We start from the raw sequence: 20,913 nt of genomic DNA, 5'->3' as shown, positions 1-20,913 counted from the left end.
CTTCCCCCTCGAATTGTCGTTAGATCAGATCCAGCCCGTCATCCACTTTTGGTGTCCTTGTCCCTCTCCCATACAGCCTGCAAGGCTTGTTTGGTCTGCCTCCCTTTTTCTCTCTCTTTTTCCCCTGATCCCCTGCTGGACCTTGTCCTCCTACCCCCTCTCTGTGTGCGCCCGCTGCTCATTTCTCAACTTGAGCGCTGACGGCCACTCCGGGCAAAAGTAGCCCCTAATCCGTTTTGGGATTCCCGATTGGGCTGGATGCCTTGATACCTTGTTGCCTTGTTGCCTTATTGCCTTACTGCCTTACTGCCTCGTTGCCTCGTCTCTCACCTCCGGCCGGAACAACAAAACACGCGGCGCGCCCAGATCGCCCCAGTCCAGCCCAGCTGTATCTTTGGCTCTGCGGTGATTGTCGTTGCGCTCTGCGTCGAGTCTTGCTCGTGTGGTCCATTCTTGCTGTCGAAGGCGCTTGATCGTCCAGACTTCCCCCCCCCACTCCCCGTCGCATGGATCTCGCGTGACTCGACGAAAAAGCAACCGACCTGATTTCGCCGCTGACGGCAACCTTCAAAGAAAACACCCTCGAAGATGATGGGATACGGGGGCCAGCCCTTCCATCCCCAGCAGTCACAGCAACAGCAACAGCAGCAACAACAGCAATCCCAGCAAACTCATCCTTCAGCACAACCTCAGCATCCCCTCGGCTCCCAGCGCCAACACACCCCATCGCTAGGCGCAACCCCGAACCTGCCACAACATGGATCTCCATACTCGGGCAACAAACCTCTCTTCCGACCTCCTCCCCAACAAAATTATACCACCGCTCAATCTCCCGATATGCGCAAGATGGCCCCGACCGCAGGCCCACTCGCGGGGTATCCCCCAACGACTAGCTTTGCGCAATTCCCCGGACACTTTGCCCCGCAGGGCTCCCCGGACCTCATGGGTAGGAACCAAGATCCAATGGCCTTGCACAACATGCAGAACATGCAACGCGGATATACTCTCGCCCATCTGCGACAACCCCCGGGCATGAGCCCTTCCGGGGCCATTTCGCATGGACAAGGTATGGGCGTATCATCTCCGCAGCAGTCTATGAACCGCCTGCCTCACTCGGGGGTTCAACAGCGAGAAAATCACTCTTCTGCTAGTCCTTCAATGGCCAGTCCTTCTATGTTTGCCATCAACCAACAGCGACAGTCGCATTCCCAACCACAGTCGCCCCAACAAACACAACAACAAATACAGCAAAGGCAACAGCAGCAATACCAGCAGCAGAAGCAGCTCCAGCAACAGCAACAACAGATGTTGGAGCAGCAGCGCCATGAGCAACAGCAGCGCATTGAGCAACAACGGCTGGAACAGCAACGAATTGAGCAGCAGCGCTTAGAACAACAACGAGCGGAGCAGCAGCGGATAGAACAGCAGCGGGCTGAACGACGTGCCGAACAACAGCGACAGGAGCAACAAAAGCGCATTGAGAAGCAGAGACTCGAACAACAACAGCTAGAACAAGCGATACAGTTGGAACGAAAAAAGCAGGAGCAACAACAGCTGGAGAAAGAGCGTCAAGAGAAAGAGCGCGCGGCAGAACAACAGAGATTGGAACAGCAACGACTGGAGCGGCAACGTTTGGAACAACAGCGAGTCGAGCAACAAAAGGCAGAGCAGCAGAAGCAGCAACTGGAGCAACAAAGGTTACAAAAGCTTCAGCAGCAGCAACAAGCCCAACAATCCTACCAGCACCAAAACTCCTTCCAATCGCATCCGCAAACCCAATTCAATCAATACCAACCACCACAGTCAAGATATCAGTTCCAACCACAAGCTCAAGCTCAAGCTCAAGTCCAATATCCCCAATCTCCGCAGCAGTCCCGGCAATCTCAATTCACCCCCGCTCAATTCCAGCACTACCAGCCGCCATCTCAACCGGCTCAACCAGTCAGACCGTCCCAGCCACAGGTCGATCAATCAAACGGCTCCTTCATGCCTCCACCACGCCAGCCAGGCCAAGGAAATTCCATCTCTCAGCCTGAGTCACAGGTCAAATCTGAGCCGCAAAGCCCCGCTCCGAAGAAAAAGTCGAAACCTCGTCAATCTACGGTCAGCAAGTCCCAAGCCGCACATCAGCATTCGTTTCAGGCGACGCCTTCGATCCCAGCAACCGCTCCTGCTCCTGCTCCTGTCTCTTCCTCCATGACCGCTGCTATTCCCACGGCCCCTGCAATCCCCGCTTTACAACAGAATGGCCATGTCCAAGTACCTCCGGTCGCTGGCACAAACGGGGAGATACCGAAGACCCCGACACGTCGCAAGCGAGGTCGGCCCCGGAAAGAAGAAGTTGCCGCAAGACATGCCGCTGCGGTTGCCCACGCTTTAGCTACTGGCCAGCCTCTCCCAGCAACACATCCAGGACAGGCCTCATTCGGACCCAATATGGCGCCTGCAGCACTGATACCTGGGACCAGCACCCCGCAACGAACCATAATCGGCCCAGATGGAACCCCATTGCCCCTCAAACGGAAGCGTGGACGACCACGCAAGGCCGACCAAATTGCCTGGGCTCAGGCAACTGGACAACCTTTGCCGCCGCCAAAACCAAAGAAACCATATGTTCCTAAGCCCGGAACAGGCCGACCTCGTGGACGACCTCGTAAGGCCGATGTTGCTGCTGCTGCTGCTGCTGCCGCCGCCGCCGCCGGCGGTGGCACAGCAAATAGCGATCAGAAACAAGGAGAGAACCCGACCCAACCGGTGCACACTTCGGATGCAAACGCAGCCCAGAACCTAGTCGCCCAGGAGGACGCTCACAAACATCCTGGTGTGACGCCGCCTTACCCTCAGCAGGGCCAACACCATATGACCATGCCGGGCCAACCCCAGCTGCAAGGCCAGCAGCCATTGCAACAGCAACAGCACCAATCAATGTCCTCACAGAGCCAATCCCACTCGCATTCTGGTCTATCGGCACATTCGGGTCTGCCCTTCATTTCACCTCAGGCCCAAGGCATGTCTCTTCCGCACCATGCGCAGCAGCAACTGCCACAGCAGCCCAGCCAGCAACACATGGGACAAGGACAGCACATGCAGCAGCAGAACCAGCACCACCCATCAAGCCAACAGGTCCTCCCACAGCCTGGCCAACCGCTAATGCCGCACCTTCAAATGCACCAGCAGGCACCCATCAATGCTTCGCGGCCAACACCCCCTCACCAATTCATGCAAATGCCGCCTATGCACAGTCTGCAGCACCCGTCTATACAAGGCCACCAAAATGCTCAAGCCTCGGTTCAAGCACAGCCACAGGGCCGATCTCCCAATCAGCAACAACCGCACTCCCAATCGCAGTCCCCGGCCCCGCCTAGACCTGCCCCGCAGTACCAGCATCAACATACTTTCCAGGTACAGCTGCAGCCACAACCAACATAACCCCTCCCCGAAATCCCACTGTCAATATACCTCACTTCGGCGTTTACGTTCCAGCCCTACTTTACAAATAACCTCACCCCACCCCATATTTTGCATTGATTGATTTGATTGATGTCTACGACACATTCCATTCCATTCCCATATTCCCCCAGTTCAAGTGTTATCATTTTATTGGTTTTCTTTTGGCTTTTCCGCTCTATTCTGCTACTCGCTCTCGCATACGTTCTATCCTACATCGCATGTCTCATGTCCTGTCCTGTCCTGTCCTGTTCGGTTCACGTTCACGTTCACTCGACTCCGACTCCACCTCGATCAAACACGATCGAGAAATATTTCCGGCGGCGTTTTGCGTGTCTTTTCTCTTTCATGATATTCGCATGGGCATCGTCCGGATATGGCTTGTTCTGAATTTTTTTTCCCGCATTTTGTTTCCCCTTATTCATGTTCTGTCTTGCTGGTCTTGTCTTGTTGTCTTGTGTTATCTTGTTCTGCTTAGCCGGTGGTCTTCTTGTTTTATATATCTAATGCTGTAGTACATATTCCTAATTTATGGGCGAATACCTGCATTGTCTATCTCTTTCAATCGCTCCAATGGCATATTTCAAGGTTTCCACCACACTAGGTCCGCCATTTCAGCTTCAGCCCTGGTTCAAGTTGCCAACCTGAAGAATTTATCCCATCAATCCAATCCTGCTCGTCCATACACTAACTAGTACTAATGGAAGTACACTAACGCACGGCGGCTACGCTAATTCCAGGACCCTCGATCGTACTACCACAGTCTATCAACCCAGAATGGAGAAGTAGCGCACGGATGAATATTCAACTGTATCAATTTTCATACACCTTGTATATTTGTCGAGGGCTACAAAAAACCCGAATCAAATATCGTTCCATAACGAATTATCCCTCTAGAAACCGACATTCGAACACTGGTGGGGTCTCCTTCTATCTAGTACTCGGCCAGGAAATACACAATTCCCTCATCACTTAATGTGAGGCATTAAAACCCAAGATACTAATAATGACAAAGTGGACATTCTTGCGGAGTAATGGACACAATATCTCCTTTCAGATACGATTTCCATTGTCGAGAGGCCTTAGCACGGATTTTGTGGGGGGGGATGATTATCGTTAGCCGTTTTCGGACAGGTAGACCGGGTAAAGAAACCCGCCATGAGACTAAACAAAGATTGTCATTGAAAGATTATGCGCGATGGTACTCAGCAGTCATCCCGACCGTATTTAATATTTAGGGAACAATTCGTCATTGAGTTCTTTTTTGACTACGCGATGTGTTGTCCGGGGTTTTGGCTGGTTGACGGCAAGGTTGGGCGGGGCCGGGGGGGGGGGGTGAATCCTTACTCTGATACTCTCTTTAGGTGACCGAATTACGAGCTCAGGATTACGGTTTATTACTATTTGAACTCTATACTGAGGTTGATAAAATTTCTGTTTCATTTTCTTGGCTTTAACGTTGGAGATAGCGGGCGTGGAGTGTGGGGTAAAGTCAGGTATTACAAGAGATATCTTGTTGCTCCTTTCCCGACATTTCTGTCAACCACCAATCCCAAATTTGTCTGTTTCATACTTGATTATTGAATCCAAGTGACTTTCCCAGCATTCTTTAATTCATATCTGAGTATTAGTCCTTATTTCTAGTACATCCAACAGGTCTCTTATATTTCCCATATTATTCTCATGACTATTGCCTTCACTGGGAAGTCACCCGGCTATCTCACAATTTACTGAGAATTAAACATCAAAAATTACCCACAGCAACAGTATCCGCAAGCGACAATAAAGCTAACGGATCGATTCACCCAAGTGCGACCTCACAAGAAAACCCTTTATCGATAAAGGAGTCCGCCTAGCAACACCACTCCGGAAATGGATATACGTCCGGAAATGGACATCAACCTGGCATCTCAGTCACAGCCAGCTTCAATCCAGCCCGAATCACAAACCACAAAGCCAAGCGACTCACATCAAAAAGAGTCGGAATTATCTCACCCATGTGACGATGCCGCTAAGGCAGAAACAGGTTCTATAATGACTGACAACCTCGGCGACCAAGAGGTCCTGAGCAATCAGGACACCATCAATTACCGGACATGTAGCTGGCAAAAGGTAGGACGCCGAGATAAAGAATATCTCATTTTCAAACATTTGCTCAATCAATCAATCTTCGCAGACGGCCGCCTTGCTATTTTCAGAATACATCTGCATAGCCATTATGTCGTTTCCCTGGTCATATTCGGTTCTTGGGCTTATACCTGGGCTGCTGTTGACGCTGGCTATCGCGATGATAGTGCTTTATACATCGTTGACAATATGGTTCGTCTTGCTATTCCAGATGTTGATCATAGAACGAAGAGGAATTAAGCAATATGCAGGAGATTTTGCCTGCGACACCCGGAAGTTCGCGACGTTTGCGATATCAGCAAAATCTTGTTCTTCGACTCCGATATCGTCTGGTATATCGCCGCCGCGATGTTCTTGCTGAACAATACTTTCATTCAAGTACACATTTCCCATCCCAGACATGCCCTCTGAATGCCCGAAGAGACTAACAAATTTTCCAGGCACTCCATTGTCTAGTCGGAGCCGAGTATCTAAACACAGTCACAGGCCATCCATTCTGCACAGTTGCCTTGGCCCTCATCACAGCGATTGTATCATTCTTCTGCTCTCTCCCCCGAACATTCGGCACACTATCAAAAATTGGAACACTATCAGCAATAGCCACATTCATCTCCATCCTCCTGGCGATAATATTCGCCGGAATCCAAGACCACCCCTACGGCTGGACCGAAGCATCCGGCGACCCCGTCATCCGCAACTTCCCAGCACCAGGCACGACATTCGTGCAAGGAATGAGCGCCTTCCTAAACATAAGCTTCACATTCATCGGCCAAATCACCATCCCCAGCTTCATCGCCGAAATGAAGGAGCCAGAAGACTTCTGGAAATCCGTCGCAGCCGTCACAATCGCGGAAATAATTCTCTTCACCGTCGTCGGCGCTCTGATCTACGTCTTCGTCGGCAATCAATACATGACATCGCCAGCCTTCGCCTCATTAGGAAACGACATCTACATGAAAATATCCTTCTCGTTCATGGTCCCCACGCTCATATTTCTGGGCGTGCTGTACGCATCTGTCTCGGCTAGATTCATCTTCTTTCGAATGTTTGACGGAACGCGTCATAAAGCTAATCACACATTTATCGGCTGGGCTAGTTGGGCAGCTATCCTCCTATTTCTCTGGACAGTGGCGTGGATTATTTCAGAAGTTATTCCGTTCTTCACGAATCTGCTATCGATTATGAGCGCGATCTTCGGCTCATATTTTGGATTTATTCTTTGGGGGTTTGCTTGGATTCGGATGCGGAGGGCTGATCAGAGTTATCTTTTGAAGAGGCAGAGTTTTCGGCATTGGGTTGAGTTGGTTTTTAACGTGGGTATTATTTGCATTGGGCTTTTGTTTTTGGGCCCTGGCACTTATGTGAGTTTTTTTTCCCCTTTTCCATTTGCTTTTATATTTTTGGTCCGGGGGGCTGATTGGCTTCGTGCTTTCTAGGCATCGGTGCAATCTGTTGTTGATAGTTATAGATCTGGTGGATTTGGTCAGGCTTTCTCTTGTGCTAGTAATGCATTGCACTGATGCCGCTGCCTTGGTGGTAGTCTAGATCTCGTTCGCTCTATGGATCGGAGATTTTCCAGCTTTTTCCAACCTTGGGAAGTTCAAGTTCTAGGGTTTTTCTTTCCAACCGAGGTTCCTGTCCCTGTTTCTGAAATAAATACTAGTTATATCTCCCGAGGTCTGTACTAGTATGCACCGTTTATTTTTTTTTATCCATGGATGTCCTACAACTTGAAGCAGTAGTCGACTTTTAGAATTCCCTTCTGAGGTTCAAAACTCGAGTACGATGGCCCGAGTCCGGATGTCCCAGATCGAAACGGATATTTGCTTTATGTACGTTCTTCCACGCATGGCCCCCACATGAAATTCCGGGCGGCGATCCATCCATTTGAAATGATGCTTGCCTAGAATAACGAGCTAGAGCAGGTTGGTGGCGGTGGCTGTGTGGGAGTCCTAGCCATCGTCTCAATTAGTTCAGACTCTGCGATTTCGATAAAATAGGGGTGTGTACTCCTTATGTTCACAATATTCTGGGAGCTTATTTTATTAACCAGCTTCTTGCTAAACGAAGCACAATGTCGCTAATCACACTCCCCAACGAATTGATACAGCAAATCGTCGCTGAACTGGACTCACAAAAGTATTTTAATAACATCGTCCGCACATGCCGATTCTTCCACGAGTCTTTTAACGACCTATTGTACGAACATGAAATACGCCGTGATGGCGGCCATGCAGTGATGCTCTACGCCGCGCAGATGGGACAGACTCGTACCATACACGAGCTTTTACGGATCTCCGCCAACAGCACTCAAGGTCTGCGACTCAGTCCAAATCCGCCGCTTCCCAAGAGTTGGAGTCCACTCCTTTGGTCGGCCATCCGCGGGGACGAGGACATGGCCAAGCTGCTTCTGAGTATGGAAGACATCGATGTCGACATCAGATATCCAAAAAAGCGGACCCCGCTCTCAATTGCTGCCGAACTAGGATTTGTTGGTGTTGTCCGGTTGCTTTTGGCCGCGGGGGCCGATCCAAACACCAAAGACGACCTCATGCGAACACCACTACACTGGGCAGGGTCCCCTCAACTTGCGGGTGAGAGTTGTGCTTCGCATCAACAAAATTGGTTCAGGAAAGATGCACAAAATCCTAAACGCAATCTCCACTGTCCGTTAGCCGTTTATTTCGAGCAAGATATCATCGGCTCCGAACTTTGGAATAAAGAAGAAGGAAAGAGAATGGAGCACAGCGCGTTTCCCGATGACACACACTGGAAACCTTTAATCCAACCCAATTTAACATCCGCATTGTGGTCGGCAGGTTCAAGTTATAAGGAAATATTGAATCTCCATCTCCAATATGGCGCCCAACTCGGATTAACGGACGATGAAGGTCGAACGCCGTTATTGTGGGCAGCAGCTTGTGGATACCGGCCTTTAGTAGAGCTCCTTCTCGACAGCAGTATCGCTCTTCAGTCCTTGGAACCAGTTAAGAAACTTTCGAAGACTGTCCAGGAAGGAATAAATTGCAAAAAGGTAACCAAGAGCCCGGTAAATCGAAATACCTTTCCTGAAACTGAAACTGATGATGACTCTCAGTCGGCCCTATCTTATGCCGCACAGAATGGCCACCTCGACACTGTACAGTTCCTTGTTGAAAGATCTACACAACGGGACTCGCTCTGCAATGACCCAGACTGGGCTCCCCTGGTGTCGGCAGCAAGGGAAGGCCATGTGGATATAGTGAAATTCTTGCTATCGGTGCATAGCCAAAGATGGCCCGAGCAGTCCCTTGGTTCTGCAGCTATGATAGAGGCTGCGCGCAGGGGGAAGACGGAAATAATACCGTTGCTGATCGAAGCCGGGGCAAAGTTCAAAGGGTCTGGAAACCCTGATTTGATGAACCCGCTCCATTTTGCGGCAATGAACATGCACGTCGATACCGTTAGATTTCTCCTTGATATACCGAATGTCGATGTGAATACCCCCGATAAGCATGGCTGGACTGCACTCGACTGGACTGCAAGAGGCCAAATCGGGGTTCGGAAATACATGAAGGACGACACAATCAAAAACATGCTACTTGATCGCGGAGCTTCCCCGTCATCACTGACGAGGGAAATGCTTGATAGGCCACCACACTATTTCCTCTGGAGAGGTAGTTCAGGCTGTACTTTTGGACCATGTTACGGTTCTTCCTATAACCCAGTTTCTTTCAGATGTGATTGGGACTCTCTTGCTCAAGGCAAAAAGATGCGAGACTTACCGTATAGCGATGAAATTGCCGATCCCCATTGGACACCTCCTATGTCAGAAGAAATGAGAAAGGCATTTGAAGGATGGAGTTATAACAGACCTCTAGATCTGGCGACTTTTGGTGCACCAGTTGAGTAAGCCTCCAGGGCTTCAACTTGGGGGTGATCATACACACTTTGTAAATACCATCCTTACTGTAGTAGCTTCATGTCTAGCTACTACCGCAGTGATAACAATCTTGACCATCAATTGTTCTTTTCTACCACGCAAAATACCTTGCCCCTGTCTAAGTACCTGTGTAGTTAAGGGGACACGGACTTGAAAGACAGGTGATGGAAGTGCCTGGCCTAAAGTGCAATTAGGTAGAATCGGGCTAGAAACACCATCGGACGGAAAATAAAAATTCGTTAATCGCGTGGATAGTCATAATTTTATAATTCAGCCTTAAGTACATCCTGCTCACAGCAGCTAGGTAGTATCAGGACCCGCTCCATAATTCATAGACCAAAATTAGAATCCTCCACTGGCAGAGCTTCCTATCAGCCCGACCACCCAGTGGGCATTAATCAAAATAGCCCTCGACAGCCCCGCCCTCAAAATCCACCAATTCATCCAACCTCGACATTCTCTCATCCATATAACTACCGCCATCAGCGAGTATATCTGCACTAGGCCAATCCGACAAATCGAGGCCCAAGCCCGGTGCAATTTTCTGCACCAAACCATCGCATAGCTTAAACGCGCGAGAGGCCGCAGGGTCCATTGCAGCCATCGTGTGGATCCACTCGAACGCCTTCTTCGTCGCGACGAGCACGATGTTAAGATCCGCCTCCAAGAGTGGACGAGGCGGGGTCCAAGATGGGGTAGTGTTGGAGGACTGCGATGCCGACTGTTCCGAGGTTGCGACACTGACGTTCATCGGCGGAGATGAGAAGGAGCAGTATGATAGGCCGAGGATGAGGGCGGTTGTGGATTGCATGAGGAAATGCAGGACGCTCCACCAGGGCGTTGTGCGGGCTATCCAGGAGAGCTCGGGGGTTACTGGCAGGATTGAGATGAGAGAGCATGCGGCTTGCAGGCAGTTTGTGGCCATTTCTGCCCGGAGTTTGGTGCGTGTGGATGGTCGTGAGGTTCCGGGCTTCGGGCTTGAGTTCGGTGGTGTGGATGATGATTGGGTTAGACACGGTCTGCAGAGGGTAATTCGTGCAGAGTAATAGTTCATCGCTAGGCAAACTCTTTCCCGGGTGTATGGGAGTGAATCGTCGTCCAGATTGGGATTGACTTTCCAATATCCGGTGTCTGGGAGACTGAACTGGTAGCTCGGGTTGAGTTTGGATGCCCAGCGGCTCATACTCCGGCCATAACTTTGAATTCGATGTTCCGTCTGGCTTGTACCTTCGCGGATTCCCTCGATGCTGTATACCTTGTTAAGAACAGCCTGTGAGATGAGAGTCAGATCGACAAGGTGGTGGAAGAACAATGACGGCGATGGATCGCGGGACGCAATCCAGGTAGTCGGCGTGTTGCGCTGTATCTGTGTTTCCAAGATTATGGGTCTGAGGTGCTCCTCGCGGCGCTTGATATTCTGCATGAGGAGTTGGATTTCAGAGTCATCAAAAGATTCTTCCTCGGCTGGTATCGGAAGCGGCACAGAACAAAGACCGTCCCCGACACACGAGGCTCGGCCATTCATCGAGGTGAGCAGGTGTTCCAGCGAATAAATAGACCACCATAATCTACAACGAGCCTCCTTGGCTCCATCGTGAATGCGACCGTCTGTATTGCGGAGATTGATGCCAAGTGACAGCGCAGAGTGTAGCGCCATGTTGGAAAACTTGGATGCCCTGATTTCTTTTGGTTAGAGAATCTCAACATCAGTTGTGTGACGTATTGCGATCGCATACCGGTTGATTTGTCCAAGGCAAAGAAGATACAACGCCACGAGAAGCTCAAGCTGAATTTGCTGTAAGTCCGGATGGTCAAACAGAATATTCTCGTCGAAAACCAATCTCCGAGCCCGTGCTAGGTAAACTGAAGCATCGTCCAGGCGATCAGCGTGGGGTTCAGCGAGCTGAGAATAGTGGCATCCAATAGCGAAAATCATATTGAGAATACCGAGCCATTTTCGAGGTGGAATGGTTCGGGCGTCGTAGAATTTCCGGTATTGGGCAACAAAGGTCGTTCTCCGAATCGCTGGGAACATCGGGTGAACAAAAGTCAGGTAAGTATTGAAGTATTCGTCGGCGGCAGCACGGGACGGTACGGTAAAGGGATCAGAATCGTCAAGTGGGGGGAGGGTAAGGTCGTCCAGATGATAGTTCATAATGTGAAGGGAAACATCGCGAGTCGGCTTTCGGTGGGAGAAAGATTGATTGTCACTCGAATAGAACGGCGTAATCGGAGAAAGCGACGAAGTAGCCTCACGTTCAACACTATGTTCCAAACGTTGCATCCACGAGACCTCGGAATTCTTGCCAAAGAAGCCAGCAGCTCGGGTACTTTCATCACGATTCAAATCCTCGTCCACTTCATCAATATCCTCGAGAGATCCGAGTGAAGAATCCGAGTCTTCGCCATCTTTGCAGGCGTCGACCTTGTTGGTGCCTTTGGACTGTATGGAAGACGAATTCGTCAATCCCTGAAACCGTCGAAATATGGCTGGTTATGTCGGTATGATGTGTTGTCGATGCTTACCTTCAGCGATTTCCGAATTTTGCGCGCTGTGTGCGGTTCCACTTCCGCCTCCAAGCTACGCAGTAGTTGCTCATAATGCTCCACGCGATGTCCGAGAAGCTGCAGTTCCTTCTGCTCCCTCACGCGCTTGACATCTTCGTAGGAACATTGATTGTTGTGGTAGTTGCATTGCCCGCATGTTGGCTTTACGCCGTCACACTTGATTTTTCGTTGTCGGCACGCTTCACAGGCTCGAGCTGAACGTCGCCGTCCACGGTTAACATTCGGACCGGTGATGCGGGGTATAGCGACTTTGTTGCCACGCATATTGTTATGCTCTATAGGACTCCGATCGGGAAGGGTAGGTAGGTATGGCTGTAGCATGTTTAGTTCCATGGGCCGCGTGGGCGCTATCGACAATCCATCAATAGGCATTGAAGATCTAGGACTGATGACCAAAGGAGGCGCCCAGTTCTGATGATTCGTGTTATTGTCGACAGGGATGTCGTACCCCTGGCTACTCCGACGAGACATGGCAGGGGTGGTGGTGTATAGTTAAGAATGACATGCGTTCAAGTTGATTAGGGCGATCAAGTAGACGGATGAGTGTACGGGATTCGACAGCCGACCGATAGATGTAAGAGCGAGGATGAAATGAGGTATGAGTTCATTAATAAGACAAGTCAAACCGGTCCACTCACCCCCACTCCGCCATTCCCTCGGCCAGGGACAATACTTAATCTGATTTGGCGAAGCCGGTGGCCGACACTTCTCGCGGGGAAGCAGGCATAGCTCCCGACTGTGTGGAGTGGGTTAAAACCAGGCATTGTGAGAGGCCAGTGCGCGAGAGAGAGAGCAAACATGAGGGCGCAAATTGCAAGGCGGACAAATTGAACAAAGAATGACCATCCAATGCAGATTTTGCTGGTTAATTGTCCACCACTTCCTGGTTGAAGACGAGATTTTCGGAAATATGACTGGAGCAGAGCGGTAATATCCGGTTTTGTGTAGATGCAGCGGATGATCAAATGATATCATAACCGAAATGTCCAACAAATCAAGGGTCTGGTCGTACCAAGGTTAATGTAGCTGGGTCTAACTACTCCGCACGGGAGATGGGACACGCACGCCACCCGCGATCGACATGTACTAGTTGCTATCAGCATGGCGCTGTATGCTGTCGTGCAGGTAAAAGGCTGTCTTTTCCCAGGCTGAGGCTCTCATATCGATCCAACATGTCGGAAAGACCTAAGCCGGGATAATCCTGGAGGCTCTGGCCGTCACCAATGCCATGGTACTTTTCATCACGGTTAAGTTTCTCCAGCCCCTCTGCGTAATCATCAAATCGGGAGTGGCCCCGGTTGGTTGGCTCCTCGTCAAAAAGATCCTTCAATTCATCGGGCACGGAGCTAGCCTCGCGAATACGATCGCCTTGCGCCTTAGCGCGTACTGATTGTCGGAAGATATGGAAGAGATTGCGACCCAAGGCGGAGCGACTAGCCACAATCGAAAATGCGCTAGCAAGGGATAGGAAGTCCTGGTCGAGAACATCGAAAGATTGGTTCTCCATCATCGTGAAAAGCGCCAGAGTGATCGCGTAGAGAGCGAACGGGTGGGCTCGACTCAATCCGTACTGGCGACGATGGAGACGAGTCAGTGCTGCGATCCCATGGGCGGCCGTCTGTGTTATGTGCCACGGGCTGTATTTGGGCTCTGCCAGTGGTGAGTATCCTGGACTTTCGGGTGTTTTTGATACATCAGAAGAGCGGGCGGCGTCGGGAGTCGGGCAGCTGAATAGATTGATAGCGAGAGTATGGAAACGCATACTAGAACGTGTCAAATAAGCTAAACACAGAGAATGCGTTTCGGATAGGCCGGAAAATAGGACCATACTCACAGTAACAATATCAGATGGGGTGGCATCCCATCTTCAAATTCATTTGGCAACGACTCCTTCCACCGCATCAACCGCTCATACAAATCCTCGCGACTCAATTGTTGAGATCTTTCTCCGCCAAACATACTCCTCGAAATGTCGCGCGCAATAGACGACAAATTACACGCCTCGTCGAAGTATAAACTGATCTCAGACGGTCGCGACTGGCGATGGGTCGGATACGGTCTCCAAGTAAGCTGATCTTGGCCAACATCTCGGCCAACTCGGGGCATATTGACATGCTCAATGAGACAAGGGCGAAGAAAGCCCGTATGAACCATCCTGAAACTCGTTAGCCTCCCAATTCGGACCGAGTGTGCCTTTTTCACCCACGTGTCAATATTGAACAGCCCCCACGCCGTCCGCCGACATGAAGCATCCATGTCTCTGGACAACTGCTCGCTAGTAATGTGCGAGCCAGAAACACCCACCAGTCCGAGAGACTCGCCCATACTAATAGCCTCGTGAAGCATGATGTATCCTAAATCATCGTCGCGGGACATCGCATACCGCTCATACATCAGAAGCGTACCCTGCAGCGTAGCCAGACTAGGTCTGGAGGGGGCATCTGCTTTGAGTCGTTCTGCTTCAGCGAGAAAGTCACATCCCTTCGAGGAAATATCGCCAGGAACGACATATGCTTCAGAGAATTCGGAGAAATACTGATAGCATCGCACCGAATCAGCATCAGCTTCAGCATCATCCAAGCATTGGTATGTGAACAACTCCCAAAGCAAAACATCCGACAAAAAGCCAGAACAAAATCACAAAATAAAAAGTGACGGAAAAAAAAGAAACAAACTCACACAGGCATTACTCAAAAGTGCATTCACCATAAATGCACTACAAAACTCCCCCCTCCCTCGACGCCCCCGGAGCACCCATATGCTTCAAAAACACATCCTGATCCACAAACGCATGCACAGGATAATCCCAAGTAAAGTAAAGCGAGACAAGATGCGAAACAAGATCATCATCATCCGTGACCCCGGTCCACGGTTTCGCAGGGACTTTGATCGGCGCCTCATCGCAGAGATAATGCAAATCCATAACCTTACTGCGAAACGAAGGCTCAGTCCCCTCAACATTAAAGACATCCTTCACATCTTCCAATTTGGAAATCGTAGACTGAATCTTCTCTCTATCCGGCCTGATCGCGTCACTGGCTGCTAGACTAGCGCTAGATCCCGAGCCCGAAGCACGGGATGCCGATATCGACGTCTCTGTTGATTCCGAAATCGAACCCGTTTTCATCCCGGAGAGTAAATCAGAACCATCTCCTCCCCGGAGTCCCTCAATCGTCATCCTCCCACTCAACCCAGAAAGCGTCTCACTAATAAACTCCCTAACATCCTCCGGCCCCGCACATTCTCGAATAAGCTCCAAAAGCCTCTGCCCAGCCCCCGAATCCGCCTCCCTCACCAGCGTAAACAGATCATTCAGTAAATCGCGATGATACGACAACTCATCAGCAGTGCGCTTGGCCGCGACGCGGCGGCGCTGATCAAGCGATTCGTCGAAGATACACGCTCGGTGGAAAGTGAGACAATTCGAGCACGGCGGCGTGCCGGAGCATTTCCTTTTGGACTTTTTGCACGCGAGACAGGCTGTTGAGACACGCTTTTTCCATGGAATGTTGCCGTTGCCGTTTTCTACGGCGGAGATTGATGATGGGCTGGTGCTGGGTGCGGCGGTTGAGCTCGATGCTTGGGTTGATGTGGGATTTTTGAATGGGGGACTGCTTAGGTTTGAGGTTGGCGAGGGACCTGTTGTGATGTGGCGTTGGTCGGTGGTCATGTCGATTGAGTGAGAATATCTAGATATGCACTGGCAGCAGGTGAATACCGAAAATGCAGTGTTGTGTTGTGGTACTAGTGTGATGGTCTCAAGTTTCGAGTCGTCGTTTGAAAGATCGTCGGGTGGCTGTAGTATACGCCGCAGTACGCTTTATTGTAACGCCAATCTCCAGTCGCCATGTCGAATTCTTGCCTTTGCTGCGGAAATGACGACGGGGGCGAGGAGAAGAGAGGCGATTGAAAGGGAATTATAACCCAGTGAGGCGAAGGGGGACTAGAATGGGATGCGGCCTGAGTTGGCTTCTCGGATTCAAAAGACACATGGCGAAGGAGATCTACCTTGCGCGGAAGAAAGCCGTAACAGAAACAAAGGGGGGAAATTGGTGAAACCTGTAGAGACAATTCAAACCTTGCCAGGATGTCCAAGATCAAGTTATTTCAGAATGGTCAGGTCAGAAAAGAAGAGTTTACTATAGCCGCCTAGACTGCATCGATAACCGACGGTCTTATTCCGTCCACATAAACAGCAGAATCAAGGAGCCGGCTGTTAAATCCTTGTCTACTTCCAGCCAAACAGGGCAAAGTACTTTGGGGAAGCTGGAGATGTTAACCTGGCCAATGTCAAAATGACGTTTACAAGCGCCGTCAGGGATTACGACCCGCCAATCAATCTGAATGACGGAAAAGAGAGCAGCAACAACAAGATGGAGTATGCAAAACAGCGACAGCGATGTAGTACAATCTTGGAATGGCCCCATAAAGACGGTACCCGCTAATTACTAGCTCCTACGAAACTTGAATAGCGATTGTAGTAACTGCCAAGGCATTCGTATACTTCTACCTACTAGGAACACTACATCGATAAGACTGCTTAGCCGTGTCTGTCGATACGCAGGGACTACAACTAATCAATGAAATAATAATGAGGAGGTAGATGCAACTGCCGTACTTAAGAAAAGACGAGGCTGCAAAGGGCAGCCCGAAAACAAGACGCTGGATTATTGTAATGTAGTACAAGGCACATCTTTAGCATACTCCATGATTCCATCGAATGCACCTCCCAAAACCAAATTAAAAGTCGAATCGACGACAGCAAGAAAACTGAGACCGAGACCGAGACCAGACCGGGACTCGATTATTAAATCTAGTGCTCCAGAATACGGAGGGAGCCCTGCACAACGCAGTTCTCGAGAACGGATCCAGGGGGGGATATCGATAGTGCTGCCCTCGGTGGCGACGATGATAACTGTGCCCTTGAGAGTGACGTTGCGACCCAGGTTGACGGCACCAGTGATGGTCAAGTGATCCAGCTCGACGATGCGGGGAATGCTGCCGATGCGCTTCTGGAAGTCGGAGACCTTCTTGAAGTCAGAGCCCAGCTTAATGACGGGGACACCACCGAAACGGTTGGGGTCCATGACGAGCTGGCCGTGCTCAAGGCGGTACAGATCGGACTTGACGACCATCAGGTCAGAGCAGGTCTTGACGGGCAAGAAGCGGCGACGGGGCACGTTGACACCGTGGGCGTTCTTGAAGTGGCGGATGGCGGCACCGACGGCGGTCTCCAGCTGGTAGATGGCCTGGTCGGCCTCACCCTTCTTATCGGCGGGAATGGACTTCTCGTTGGCGATGATCTCCATCTCCAGCTCGTTCTCCTCGACAACACGCTTGATGGCCTGGACGTTCATCCAGATGTTGTTGGTGTTGAAGTACTTGAACTTCTTAATGGACTTGAACTCGTTGACGTGCTCCTTGGGGACCTGGGCGATCTCGAGCAGGCGGACCTTGCCGTCCTGGTCAATGATGGTACCACCCTTGACATCGGCCTTGGTCTTGTCGGTCAACTCCATGATGTACTCGGCCTTGGAGTCAACCATGTGCTGCAGGATGCGGAGATCGACGACGGCGCCGAGGTTGTCAGCGTTGGACAGGAAGATGTATTCGATGCCGCGCTCAATCAGCTTGTCGAGGGTGCCGGAGTTGTACAGGGACTCGTAGACATCACCGTGTCCGGGAGGGTACCAGTCTTGGAGGGGAGCGTCGAAGCTCTTGGGGGCGGGGAGGAGGGAGTCCTTGATGATACGGGGGTAGCGGGACTGGTTGAAGGTGATGATGTCGACGTTGTGACCCTCGTACTTCTTAATGATGGACTGGGTGTCCTGGTCGGTGTTGAAGGAGTTCATGAGGACGAAGGGGACGTTGACGTTGAAGGTGCGGTTGAGGTGCTCAATCTGGCGGACAGACAGGTCGAGGAAGGACATGCCCTCACGGACCTCGATGACGGACTTGGGGCCAACGCAACCCATGGAGGTACCGAGACCACCGTTCAGCTTGACGACAGCCAGCTTGTTCAAGAACTCAACAGAGGCCTCAGCACCGAGCTCATCGTAGCCGACGACCTGCGAGGGCTGGGGAGGAGCGATGCGGTCCCAGTTGACGGCGTTACCCTTGGCCTTGTCGTTGAGGAAACGGCGGAAGAGGGCGAAGAAGTTGTCCATCTCGGTCTCGAAACGCTTCTTGTCGGCGGGCTCAGTGACGGAGTCAGAGAGGGCGTTCAGGGCATTGCGCATCTGCGAGGCAGCCACGCTGGTGGAGGCATTCTCGAAAGCCTGGGGCGAGGAAGGTATCATTAGCATTATGAGGTACACAGAGGAGCGAAAAGCGTGGCGAGACTATGGAGGGGAGAAGTGTGAAGCAAGCCGATCGAGGAAAGAAGAGAAGAACAGAAGGTGGCGAGGAGGTCAAGGCAGGAGTAAACACTCAGTCAAGTAAACAGAGAGCGAAGACATTGCGATCCACGGAATGGATAGACATGCGATGGTCCTGGCAAGAACGATCCAGCAACTGCGTGCCTCTGCGAAGCCGAGTACAATTGCCACTCCAACACTCTTCTTCTTCTGTCGTCGACTCGGCACTCAGGGAGGCATGAGGAGGGCACTTACCATGTGGGACTGGGACTTGCCATGATGCTTGCCGGAGAAAGAGCCGGACGAAGCATCGGTCGCAGGGGCGCGAAGGTGGGTAGGCAGAGCCTTAGCAGCCATTGTGGAAGATTGTGGGGGGGGTTTTTTGGGTGGCTGCGACTGTTGGGGATATCAGTTAGCAAAGATCCAGAAAACCCAGAGAAATGGACAGCGGGCGGATAGCGGACAACAATAAGATAAGAGATGGTGGGGCGGAGGAAAGAAGAGAAGGGATTAAATAGAATTGGGAATTGGTAAGAAGAGGGGAGGAGATTTCAAGTCAAGAACAGAAAACGTCCAAGCCAACACAGAGGAGGGGTTAGTCGCCACGCATGTCGATCATTATGTCGACAGCTTGCAGGGAGGAGAGGGAGAGCAGTACCGACAACAGTGGCCAGATAAGACGAATTGGGGAATACAAAGTACAGAGTACCGGGTATGATGGACGGAGGAATACCAAAGAAATCAAGGAATACTCACAAATCAATGGATAGAAGAAGATGAATCTCAGGGAGAGAAGGGGAGGAGGAGAGGAGAAGCTTGGAAGCAGAGCAAAGTAGAAGAGGTGGGGGAGTAACGTGATATTTATTGACTACTCCTCCCCTTCTCCCTTTACCTTCATACTCTCTCACTTCACTCCCTCACATCTATACTTATGCCTGAGCTATTTATGGCTCTATTGCCATTGCCATTGCCATTGCCATTGCCACTGTCTCGGTCGTCTTTGCTATTGCCAATAGCTTCATAGCTTCACTACTCCACAGCTTCACCACATAAACATCAACATCAACATCACCAAGATGCTTCACCACCCTCCAACGGCTGAACAATCTCCCGACCCTTTCCATACTAATTCCAGAAGGATATCCAAATTCTCGGATTCCAGATTCAGCAGACTTTGGATTCCAGAATCCAGACCAGAGCCCCTTTTCCCTGTTCTTCTCTGCTCCACCCCGCCCGGGCCCACGCGTCCTGGCCGATCGTGAGCCCTCGTGCTGAAAGCAGCAGATGCCTCTCTGTTGAGGTGTCCACCCTGGAATGTACCACCTACAAAATCCCTTGTACCTTGTACCGCCAGGATTGCGATGCCAATTGTTATCATGATTGCAATTGCCATTGCAATTGCCACTGCCACTCACACTGCCACTCACACTGACACTGATATCTCAATGCAAAACCATGTCCCACTCAAGACAATCTAATCCCAATGGCTCTTGTTGTCTCTCTTTTGTCTCGGTGCTAGCTCTGCAACTGGCTCTCCCTGTCCCTGTCTCTCCCCCCGGAGTACATCCCTCCTGGGTCTTCCAAGGCCAGCCCGGCCCAAGTGGAGCAGCCGCAAATTAGCCTCCACCGAACCCAACCGGCCGCCAGAATTAGCGCCTACGTAATGCCAAATATCTGTCCAGGGGTGGGTGGGCCTTGACAGGGCTGCAAAAGCCACTGCGGAAGCTGTCTGGGATATATTTTCCATTGCTTTATGAGAAGCGCAGGGCGCAGGGTACACTGCACTGCGCCGTACAGGGTGCACGGTGTGCTCGGACGACGGGTACATTTCTGACAGGTAGCTGTACACCCCCTGGCTATCTTCGCCTCAAGTACGGAGCCTGGGCGTGCAGACTGTTTCTGCGCCACCGACCGTTGAGACTGGCTGCCATCCCAATCGCAATCGGTTATCGTAGACTACGCCGGTGAAGCCCAACAATGCTTGGCTACATTCCACAACGTACCCAAGCCACCTCGGATCATGTTCCTCTACGGAGTACATACAGAGTACTACTATCTTACCTCGTATTAGGCAGAGTATAGTCAATGCACGCCGTACTTGCTTATTGCGCAATCGCAGCCACCACACGGCTCTGCTTCGCGCAAACTCTGCAATTCTTCTATTGCGCGGACCATCCTCAACCAACACACCTGGGCATATTTCGCTTGCTCTGCAACCATCCGCTTGTAAATACAGCTTATCCAACTGAACTGCATCTTACCCCTCCCCCAACTGCAGCTCTTGAAACTTCCAGCAACATACTCACCAGCAGTGCGATATCCATTGACAACAAACCCGCCTCTACTCATAGATTCCACCAGTCTCCCCTAGATCAGTCAAAATACTACATATAATCTAGTCAACCCTATTCAACTCGCTTGACGATACCCATGACGGAGTCCCGAATAGCTTATCCTCACATCTATTCCGTAGTACTAGTAGCAACCCCCACT

General features: G+C 50.9%; 6 protein-coding genes across 6 annotated transcripts; 3 read left to right on the top strand and 3 right to left on the bottom strand.

The window, feature by feature from the left end:
• Positions 1 to 588: 588 nt before the first annotated feature.
• N7533_003534 (uncharacterized protein) lies at positions 589 to 3,429 on the top strand (the record flags this gene model as incomplete). Its single annotated transcript, XM_057100184.1, has 1 exon — positions 589 to 3,429. The coding sequence occupies one exon, from the start codon at positions 589 to 591 to the stop codon at positions 3,427 to 3,429; it is 2,841 nt and encodes a 946-aa protein (XP_056962872.1).
• A 1,890-nt stretch (positions 3,430 to 5,319) lies between these two features.
• Positions 5,320 to 7,094, top strand: N7533_003533 (neutral amino acid permease; the record flags this gene model as incomplete). The annotated part of the gene is made up of 4 exons (XM_057100183.1): positions 5,320 to 5,766; positions 5,799 to 5,906; positions 6,015 to 6,935; positions 7,011 to 7,094. The coding sequence occupies 4 exons, from the start codon at positions 5,320 to 5,322 to the stop codon at positions 7,092 to 7,094; spliced, it is 1,560 nt and encodes a 519-aa protein (XP_056962871.1).
• A 554-nt stretch (positions 7,095 to 7,648) lies between these two features.
• N7533_003532 (ankyrin repeat domain-containing protein) lies at positions 7,649 to 9,466 on the top strand (the record flags this gene model as incomplete). The annotated part of the gene is made up of 1 exon (XM_057100182.1): positions 7,649 to 9,466. The coding sequence occupies one exon, from the start codon at positions 7,649 to 7,651 to the stop codon at positions 9,464 to 9,466; it is 1,818 nt and encodes a 605-aa protein (XP_056962870.1).
• A 424-nt stretch (positions 9,467 to 9,890) lies between these two features.
• On the bottom strand, positions 9,891 to 12,535 carry N7533_003531 (uncharacterized protein; the record flags this gene model as incomplete). Its single annotated transcript, XM_057100181.1, has 3 exons — positions 9,891 to 11,172; positions 11,233 to 11,932; positions 11,974 to 12,535. 3 exons carry the CDS (start codon positions 12,533 to 12,535, stop codon positions 9,891 to 9,893), a joined length of 2,544 nt encoding a protein of 847 aa, XP_056962869.1.
• Positions 12,536 to 13,160: 625 nt separating this feature from the next.
• Positions 13,161 to 15,734, bottom strand: N7533_003530 (Zn(II)2Cys6 transcription factor; the record flags this gene model as incomplete). The annotated part of the gene is made up of 4 exons (XM_057100180.1): positions 13,161 to 13,827; positions 13,899 to 14,219; positions 14,271 to 14,599; positions 14,838 to 15,734. The coding sequence occupies 4 exons, from the start codon at positions 15,732 to 15,734 to the stop codon at positions 13,161 to 13,163; spliced, it is 2,214 nt and encodes a 737-aa protein (XP_056962868.1).
• Positions 15,735 to 16,731: 997 nt separating this feature from the next.
• ugp1 (UTP glucose-1-phosphate uridylyltransferase) lies at positions 16,732 to 18,777 on the bottom strand (the record flags this gene model as incomplete). Its single annotated transcript, XM_057100179.1, has 2 exons — positions 16,732 to 18,342; positions 18,676 to 18,777. 2 exons carry the CDS (start codon positions 18,775 to 18,777, stop codon positions 16,732 to 16,734), a joined length of 1,713 nt encoding a protein of 570 aa, XP_056962867.1.
• Between the last annotated feature and the right edge of the window lie 2,136 nt (positions 18,778 to 20,913).

Source organism: Penicillium manginii (genome assembly GCF_028828005.1).
Source record: "Penicillium manginii strain IBT 31320 chromosome Unknown utg000003l:1.0-959480.0:1.0-959601.0, whole genome shotgun sequence".
Taxonomy (NCBI): domain Eukaryota; kingdom Fungi; phylum Ascomycota; class Eurotiomycetes; order Eurotiales; family Aspergillaceae; genus Penicillium; species Penicillium manginii.
This window is presented reverse-complemented; position numbering and strand designations above follow the sequence as displayed.